The 9,282-nt window shown below is 45.3% G+C and overlaps 1 protein-coding gene across 1 annotated transcript; it reads right to left on the reverse strand.

Moving 5' to 3' along the window:
- Positions 1-4,098: 4,098 nt before the first annotated feature.
- SFRP2 (secreted frizzled related protein 2) lies at positions 4,099-8,112 on the reverse strand. Its single transcript, XM_085300649.1, has 3 exons — positions 7,443-8,112; positions 6,589-6,669; positions 4,099-5,163 (listed from the first exon to the last, which is right to left on the reverse strand). Exons 1-3 carry the CDS (start codon positions 7,933-7,935, stop codon positions 4,859-4,861), a joined length of 879 nt encoding a protein of 292 aa, XP_085156775.1. The 5' UTR covers positions 7,936-8,112; the 3' UTR covers positions 4,099-4,858.
- Between the last annotated feature and the right edge of the window lie 1,170 nt (positions 8,113-9,282).

The raw sequence follows: 9,282 nt of genomic DNA on the forward strand, positions 1-9,282 counted from the left end.
TTTAGGACCCCACAGCTCACCTTAAAGTGGGTTTGATGCATTTGGAAAATACATAAAATATTAAACTCACCCGAAAGGGATATAGCATGAGCTAATTTATTTTTGTAAGACAGCCTGAGGTCTTGGGTTCCTATGATGTGCATGTCTTGCACTCTTCATGCAGAGGCAAGCAAGATCCATTCTTGTGGTTGTTTCATCAGACAGTCAGGCTGTACTGTATCTGCATCTRCTGATAAGAAGGGAACTTCTAGATAAATCATACAGGCATATCTCTGAACCCTAGAACTAAGAACTTCTGGCTCCAATAACAAAAGCCTTGGCAACCTGACCAAAGGGAGGCCTCCTACTCTTCTGRTAATGATCAGTCCATCACTTTTTCTCTGACATTAGCAGCCACTGGTGCACCATGAGTGCTCACACAGCTGGTAGGTCTGGTGAGAGTGGCAGCAGGTAGCAGAAGCAGCAGTGAGGGAGCTGCCCTGCCAGATGCAAGGAGAGCATTYGCTCTCCAGCTGGTGCCCAGGGACAATAAGGTGGTCTGTTCTCGTGTCATGGTGGCTCTGCTTGAGCCTGTCCCCTTGATGACTGAAGAGATGTAGTGAGCTATCTGGAAGTGTCTAGCAGAGAGTATTGAGGGAGAGGCATTGTGGCCCAGGTGGGGAACGTAGRGTGTAACAACGGGTGGAGAGATGTGTAGGACAATTGGCTGTGCAAGGGAAGACATACTTTATCTTGCTCTTCTTTATGYATCTTTATATTTTCCTATTGCAGAATAGGAGTAGTGGCTGTGTTTGAGGTGACCAACATGTGCCTGTGGAGGTCCTTGTGGCATCTAACTTCCCTCCTGTCCTTGTAGAAAGTGATTAAATAAAATGTATCTTGCTGCATTTCCTGGATGGATTTTTGTGTCTTAAGCTGGTCATTAAGATTTTTGTGGCTTGTGCACTTGTACTACATGGGTGCTTTAATAAAACATACTGAGGGAAAAAGTGGGCATATGAAAAGGGGTGAGAGACTGAGTGGCTTCTTTGTGGGCATCTGAAGTGAATAAGAAGTGAGGGAGAAAGGAATAAGAGTAAGAAGCAGTTAAGGGAGAGAGAGGATGATAAATAAGAAAGAAAGAAAAAGATTGCAAGGAATATTGCCAATGAGTTTTAAATTTGAATTTGGACAGTCATTTTTTTTTACACATTTGAGGGGGAGGAAAAAGTTGAAGGGAGCCTTTGGTTACTATTATGCCTTGATTATATACCAAGCTAAATCATTCTGATTGCTGTGGTCTAGTGATTAGAGTGTAAAACTTGGAGTCAAAAATATGCTTCTCTTTATGACTATAAAGGACTTGCTGGGTGGTTCTGAGTGAGTTATTTCACCTCACTTTGTCTCATTTTCCTGATCTGCAAAATAGGGGTATTAATACTTATTTTTGTGATGGCAGTCTGAGAAACTTAAATAGAAACTTCTGTATAAATGTCAAGTATCATTATTATTGTTYTTAAACTAATCCATTGTAGTCAACTGCTTTTATAGTTTTTATGAAAGCAAATACAATGGGAGCTATATAATTGGCTGCCTAACAATGTTTTTTCAATTACAAGAAGACAAAAAGTGTCTGAAAAATGCAACAGTGGGTTGCCATTTTTCATCAATTGTAAAATTTTTTCTGCTAGAACTATACTATACCCRTACCATACCCGTACCATACCAGTTACTCTGAAATAAATGTGAAGCACTGAGCAGAGTTCACAGATCTGCATAACCTTTTGTGCACATTTGGTTCTCTCTTTGGCTGATATGATCAGAAGATTTTCAATTATTGCTGAGCAAATCAGAGTAAGGATGAAAATGTGAAATTTTTGTATGTTTACTTCTTTATTAGCATCTGCRAGTTGAAGTTTCCGCATGCGATGGCTTTAAAATCATAATTTTTGGTTGAATAGTTTGCAATGTCTGTTTTACACACCTTTGGAAATGGTGTACAGTGCAAACAGTGTCTCTCTCTGTGGTGTGAATATTACCCCTCTTTTATGTGATGCTGTTAGAATAACATGTTGTATAACTAAATCGGGAGAATGTGAGTCCTACTACTCTTCATATTTGTCTGAATCCTCTATCTGAAACAGGATTATCTGTTTGTTCTGCCACTGCCAATTCACCCTGAGGGTAAATAGTCCCAATGATTCAATCCAGGGCTGCATTTAGAAGGCTTTATCAGTAGAGGTATACGGTACGGGCAGAATGCTGCTAATCCTGGACACTGATTATACTAGTAAAATTGAATGTTTGTCAGTCTCATTTATTCTTATTCTCCTGAATTTGTCCTGACAGGAGCATGATTTTGCTGGTATAACAGAGTTTACTTTGTGATGGAGAAAGAGGAATGTTGTTTACGACAGAGTGATGTTGGTCATAGAGCATGTCTTTTCATACATCTGATTTAGCAAAAATTTGTTATGTTTTGGCCTTAGTATAACCCAGAGTGAGTAACTTTTGACCTGACCAGTGTCAGTACTCCTGCCTTCAACAACAACTCAATTAAGATAATTTTATTATTGCTGTAAGAGGATGTAGTATCTGCAAAGCGTGCTTCCAGGCTGACTTGAGCAGAGCAGTCCTGGCTGTTTGTCTTCGGTCCCTGGAGACTGCTTTGCCACTACTGACTCTCTGACGCTCTTTCCTCCACCACTCAGCACAATCTCATTTTCTGTGGGCTTGTCTTCAACCACCTGTCCTTTATCTTTGAGTGTATTCCCTATCACCCCGAGGGCTGTCTAGTGTCAGTATTACATTCTATGCTGAGTGAGATGGGTAGATCCCTGTGACATCTGGCTCTATAACATGTGTCCACTGCTCTATAATATGATGGTCACAGTGCTAGTATTCAAATAATTATGCTGTGGCAAGACTTAAATCTGTTTCCAGAGAAGCTGGGCTCATTCAGAAGAAAAGTTTTACTGACATTTCAGCAATGACTTTAACGAAAGATGCAATTTCATAAAAGAATTAAGAGCCAGTTTTGAGTGGGGCTTTTTGTTTGTTTTTATTCTGTATTTCTAAGGACACTGATGAGGTCTGAGCTTGTGTTGCTTGTTCACAACAGTCCTACGAATGACTGTATCAGGTGCAGGGAGTACATGAAGACTTTGGGAGATGGCCAGGGATTCTTTTTTCTAAAATAAATTTAATATAAAGGATCTTAAAATCATAGCAATTTTTCTTGATGGGGAAAAACTTACCATGAAAGGTATGAAATTAATAAGATTTTTCACCCTAAAATGTAGAGCTAGTTTTGCATTTTGTCTGTGAGCACTCAACACAAAATTTTGTTCGTGGAAATGTGGGGCTTCTCATCCTCTAAGTGAAGGTAAGAACAATTTTTTTATGTGTGGCAGTACTGAGAAGCAAGACTACATTTATATTTTTGCAAGATAAGTACAATAAAATTCTAGCAGGCAATGCTCTTCTTCAGAAAACATTTTTAAGAAAAATGCTGAAAAACATTCCTTTAGTTACATTGTTAGGTAGTGCAAATGATTTTTTATTTTCTTTCTAAGTAAGAATAATGAGGATATACACACACAAGACTTGCCTTGTTTTAGCATTAAAATAATTCTGAATCGTTGGGTGGTTGCACATTAGATTCTTCTGTCTACTCTTGCAGTCATTAATATCTTTCTAAAATGTCATAAATGTGTAAATAGATTTGATATTTGAGCAAATGATCATTGCAGTTCTGCATCAGCTGAGAGCAAAGTCTTCTGAGAAGGTGAGATGAAACTGCAGGCATTCAAACAAATGAACAACAGAAAACTTCATCTGGAAGAAGGTAACAGAAAATGCATTAAAATGAGCTGACTGAACCCCAGTCTTGTGTTGCTTGAGCAGGTCTTTGAGGTTGCCTATTGATTTTGGGGTAGGTGAAGTCCACTATTGTTTTTCTGATTGCAGCACTAGAACCTTTACATGTTTCTCTGTTGGCCATTTGGGGTTGAAGGACAAGTTTTGCTTTGCCATGACAAAAAACAGTTGGATGACTTTCTCCCACTTCTGTCAGCACAGATTTAAGTAAATCCCCCCAAAACAGAACAAGACAATGGGTAAACTATGATGTAAAGTTTATATACAAGAATATAACATTTATCTGGAGTATTTACAAGGTTAATTAAAGCAATATTTTACAACTCTGTCAGGTTAACCACTAGGTATATTACAAGTAGGCTACAGATGGTTTAATTTTAAAAAATTAAAAAACAAAAGTTGTGTTCAGATCAGCCAGCTTCAAAACTTGTTCATTTCTCTGAGAGGGAAGGGCTCAGACTTGTGGGAAAAAAAATGTGAGAATGGTTAATATGCTCTTATTGGTGCCTATGTATCACATGCAAGAGTCGTAACGTGATCTTTATAGTGTTAATATAGATGGCAAGCCATTTCACATCAGTGAAAAAGTCATATCCATTGTGACAGGCCAGTCACATGCGTGACTGTCTTTCTTTGCATCTCCTACTTTTGCACAACAAACATGCATGTATACAGAGAAGTAGCAATATAAGTTGACCAGCGTTACCAAAATGAAGAGAGAAAAACTTTCAGACCAAAGTCACACTTGCACTCAAAAAAGGAGGGGGGGGGGAAGCTTTAAGCAAGATACTTCAATACTTCCCCAAAATAGTCATGATTTTTTATTACACTTTAACCTATGTACAAAGACAGAGGCCTCCCTCCTCTCTCAGGGGATGGTCCCTGTGTCTCATGCCTGCTGTACCTTGAGGCTCAGAGGAGACAATACAAGGGAGTGTGGGGGGCCAGATGGAGAGCTCAGGATGGAGGCAGCTGCTGGATGTCGCTGGAGCAGGGGTAACTAACACTGCAGTTTGCGGATGCTGCGGGAGAATCGCTTAAAAGCCCGCTGCCCTTTCTGCCACCGCTTCAGCGAAGTGATCACCAGTTCCCCGGCTTGCTTTTGCCCCATCACCAAGTAGGGGACGTTGATATCGTTCATCTCGTCGCAGGTACACTGGAGGCCACCTTTGAGCCAAAGCACGATCTTCCTCAGATCCCTTTCTGTCAGCCCGTTCAGCTTGTAGATAGTTTTGCTCTTTGTTTCAGGGGTGATCTTGGTATCCCCATTGATGTAGGCAATCTCCTTCACTTTTATCTTCAAGGCTAACAGAGTGAGGGGAGGGGGAAGTGGGATGAGGGAGAGAGATTGAGAGGTTTTTTCCCATTAGTGCACATAAAGAGGACCTGGGGAGGGAGGTGCTCTATTGCTAATTAAACTGTCAGGGCTGACAGAAGAGGCAGCAGGTGGCTCCATTTCTAAAGCCACAAAGGGCATGCAAGTCATTTCAGTTTGAATCAACCTTAGGGTTGAGTTTTTTTGGGTTTCTTTTCTCTGTTCCCTCTCCCCCCCCTTTTTCCTTTCTTTCTAAATTAATATTTTCTCCAGCTTTTTTCCTGTTTGCAAACAGAGAGAGGGCAGGTTTGCTGTGTTAAGCAGGCACCTTTTTTTTTTCTTTTTTTTTTTTTCCTTTTCCCTGGGATAGGAGAGTCTCCTGAAACTCTAGAATTTGAAGGGGAGTTGGGAAGGCAAACCTAAACCTAATCTGAAATCTGATCTCTGCTGTGGCTGAAAACTTTTAAACTTAATTTATTAGGCTGGAGAGGATTTTAGGCAAACCTGTAAGGAAATTATATTTCACATGTATTGTTTTTTTGAAAGAATAGATCCTATAGAGGGCAAATTGGTCCAACAGCTGCATTTGATTTGGTAAAATAACTAGGAGCGGGATACTGGGCTCTCTAAGAATCTATGGGGCATGTTTAGCTTTAGGAGGATTTATCTGAGTGCAATTTGCCAGGCCAAAGCTATTGGTTGTTTTAGCAATTATGTCCCACAGTCATGGTTTCAGTTTTTTTTTCTTTTGGTAAGAAAAGCTTTTGAATTATTTTAGATATTTACACTGCAAATCTGTCTCCAGGTATAAACATTGACCTATTATAAAGAGATTCCCCTCCTTATTCCCCTTTTCTCTTGAAATGCTAATGTGTGGATAATGTGGCGTTCAGTTGTCTGTGTTCAAGGGGCTTTTTTTGTCCTCCTCTAACTCTAGATCTTCACGTTAAGTTTATATCCCCAATTGTCCGTGCATTACCTTCTCTGTCAGATGATATAGAGCTTCACTCTTAATTGGCAGAGAAAGTCTTACTATACGTGAAATTGGTCATGTGGCTTTTTCTCGTACTTCTAAACGAAGCTTTGCTGTACTGCTCCCCAGGCAATACTCTAGATGAAAGATTCCTCTTTTTYATTTTACTTTTGAGTACAACTTCAAAACACTTATTTGTGGAAAAGCAGCAAACAGAAAAAAACTCTTAAAAGGACCACTTTTTATTCTGAGCTGGGATGTTGAATTTCGTGACTGAGGCGCTCAGACGCGATAGGATGGACTGGTCAGTCTGCAGCTAAGACAAAGCCCTGCCTTTTTTCAGCCACATCCCTCACTGACTCCACTGGGAGTTGTGCACAATTGTGTCAGGATAAGAYCCTAAGCCCTCAGCCTTTAGTTGAAGAACTGTGTTTCCACTTACCAAAGTCATTTTTGCAGAGGTTTTCCACAATGTCATTATCATCTTCATTTTTGTTTTTACAGGCATCGCAGACCTTTGGTGCTGGAAATGCAAGACAGTCCTCGTGAGGCCCAGGGAGAAAAGAACAGCAGGTGGCGTTGGGAGCCCTTTGGGGAAATGTGTTTTTCCATCCCTCGGAGGACTGTGTGCCTTCTGCATGGAGCTGCCTTTCCCCTTTGACAAGCCTTACCTTGCTTCAAAGTCACTGGAAGGGGGAYGTGAACGAAGTACTTTTAAGGTAACACTTAAACCAAAACTTTTTTGTTTTGATCAGGAACAAAAAAAAAAGGACGGTAAAAGAAGAGGAAGAAGCAAMAACAAAAAAAGAACCCTCCACCCCCAAAACAGCCGGACCCTGYGGTTCAGTGATGATCTTTGCAGAAAGATCTGCAGTACTGATGGCTCTGTCCGGGTCTCAGACCTTTCCTCTGGGGAGGGAGAAGGGAAAGACTGAGGGCTGCAGGCTGGTCCCAGCCCCCCCGACAGCGCTGAGGGATGCCTCTTGCGGGGCTGGCACCGCTGAGGGGGCTGGCACTGGAGCACCTATTTTCAAGCCTCCGGGGAAACTGCAGCAGTCCCGCGGCAAGGGCCCCCCAGAAAAGTCTGCTCTAGCCCGGTCTGCGGCTCACCTTGAAAACCTGAGCCCCCCGCTGGACAAGGGCAGGCTTTGGGGGTAAGGAGGTGCCCTGCACCCTGGTGCCTGGGCGCCAGGCGCCGCCAGAGGCTTTTGGCCGCAGGGGACGAGCACACTGCTGCCCCGCGCAGCTGGTGCCAGGGCAGCGCTGCTGAGCGGGGGCCCGGCGGCTCCCTCTTACCTTCCCTGGTGACCGGGAGGATGTGGTCGCTGCTGGCCAGGGGGATGCACAGGTCGTTGTCCTTGGGGAAGCGGCTGCAGTCCAGCATGTCGGGCCAGGGGAAGCCAAAAGCAGACATCACTGGGGCACAGCTCTCCTTCACCTCCTCACAGAGCGAGTGGCAGGGCTGGATGATCTCGTCCAGGTCATCAATGCAGACGGGGGCGAAGAGGGAGCAGAGAAACTTCCTGGTGTCGGGGTGACACTGCTTCTGCACCAGCGGGATCCAGGTGGAGGCCTGCTCCAGCACCTCCTGCACCGTCTCGTGCCCCAGCAGGTTGGGCAGCCGCATGCTCTGGTACTCGATGCCGCGGCACAGCAGCATCGGAGCGGGGATGGGCTTGCAGTTGGAGCGCTTGTAGGAGAAGTCAGGCTCCCCGAAGGGGAAGAGCCCTGCGGCTGAGCCCAGGCACTGGGATGCCAGTAGCAGCAGGGCGCAGAGGCAGCGCTGCATTTTGGGGCACTTGCGGGGGGGGGGACCCGGGGCAGCCTCACTCGTGGGCACTTGCAGACGGAGAGGCAGCAGAGGGCTGGCGCGCTGCTCCCCTCTGCCTCATGCAGCTGCCCCGAGCCCGGGCTCCTGCCTGGCAGACAGGGATGGAGAGTCTGAGCGAGATGCAGGGGYAAACGGGAGTTTTCTGGATTTTTTGTATGCAAATGGCAGGGGGAGCAGGGGGCTGGGAGGAGCCTTGTGACAACCATCCAAAAAGGATTGGTCACTACTTTCTTGGTCTGCTTTTGCTCAGGGGGATTGTCTTTTGGCAGGAAATCCTTAAAAGAAATGTTACAGTGTGTGCACRGGGAAGGGGGAAAAGATCCCCATGAACAAAGAACCACAAAAGCCCTGGGAGCGCCTTCACTAGGCAAGGGGAGAGGGGCTGCTTTCAGGTTGCGAGTAGTTTAAGGTGAGCTTTGCAGTTAATAAAGTTATTGTAGAGAGATGGGACCCTCCTCTCCCCGAGTCCCCCCTCCCGCTTGTCAGAGCTTGATCCTTTCACTGCCGTCAATACATGATGTGGCTGGGCTGGTTCCCCAACCAGGGGTTGAGGCTGTCTGCTCCCCGAGACCCCACTGGGTCCCTGTCAYCTCTGCCCCCCTCCCTGGCTGCTGTCAGGGCTGTGGTGAGTGGTGTGTGCCCTGCAGTGGGCTCTGCTTCTTTGCCCTTCTCCTCCCCACTTGTGGGGCAAGTTGGGCAGCTGGGGACTGTAGTGCCACCTCCCCCCCCCAGGGCTAGGGCTGTACACAGAGCACACAGGGACAGCGGGGTGCCTGCTTTCTCAGCCCCTCTCTGGCTCAGCAGTGCCCAGACCTCCTAGCATGGCTCCTTGCTATCTGAAGCGCCTGCTCAGAGAAGCGCTGGTGCCCCGAGGAGGGCCCTCTGCTAAATTACCCTTCCATAGGGTGCCAAGTGCTCAGTCTAGGGCACTGCTTGGAGCCCCTGCCAGCCCAGCAAAACCTAATGGATGTGGTGTGCGCAGCTACTGCAAATCACATCCCTTTGCCTCAGCTGTTACTGGAGTGAGATCAAGCCAGAGTCCTTATGTCCTCACAGTATTTTGGGGGCAAAGAGCCTAATATGAGGAATGCTCAGAAGGACATTTGTGAGGCAAGCCCAGGAAAGCTATGAAATACGCCTTGAGACCCTTGTCTCCCTGCAGCTTATCCTTTGCCCCATGGATGCTGCCTCAGCCTAGCCGCTAGGGGGGCCCTGCTCTCCTCCTTGTTGGGCAGCTTGCTTGTAGTGAGCTAAGAAGTAGGGCAACACCAGTTGAGCACTCCAAAACCTATGATCAAACTGAAT

This window comes from Rhea americana, unplaced genomic scaffold (genome assembly GCF_003343005.1).
Source record: "Rhea americana isolate MKP2758 unplaced genomic scaffold, rheAme1 scaffold_167, whole genome shotgun sequence".
NCBI lineage: Eukaryota > Metazoa > Chordata > Aves > Rheiformes > Rheidae > Rhea > Rhea americana.

Coding starts and splice junctions, on each gene's coding strand:
- SFRP2 (XM_085300649.1), bottom strand. CDS start 7,935: ATGCAGCGCTGCCTCTGCGCCCTGCTGCTACTGGCATCCCAGTGCCTG. Junction 6,670..7,442: donor CCTCCCGGTCACCAGGGAAG/GTAAGAGGGAGC, acceptor TTGCATTTCCAG/CACCAAAGGTCTGCGATGCC. Junction 5,164..6,588: donor CCTCTGCAAAAATGACTTTG/GTAAGTGGAAAC, acceptor TCACTCTGTTAG/CCTTGAAGATAAAAGTGAAG.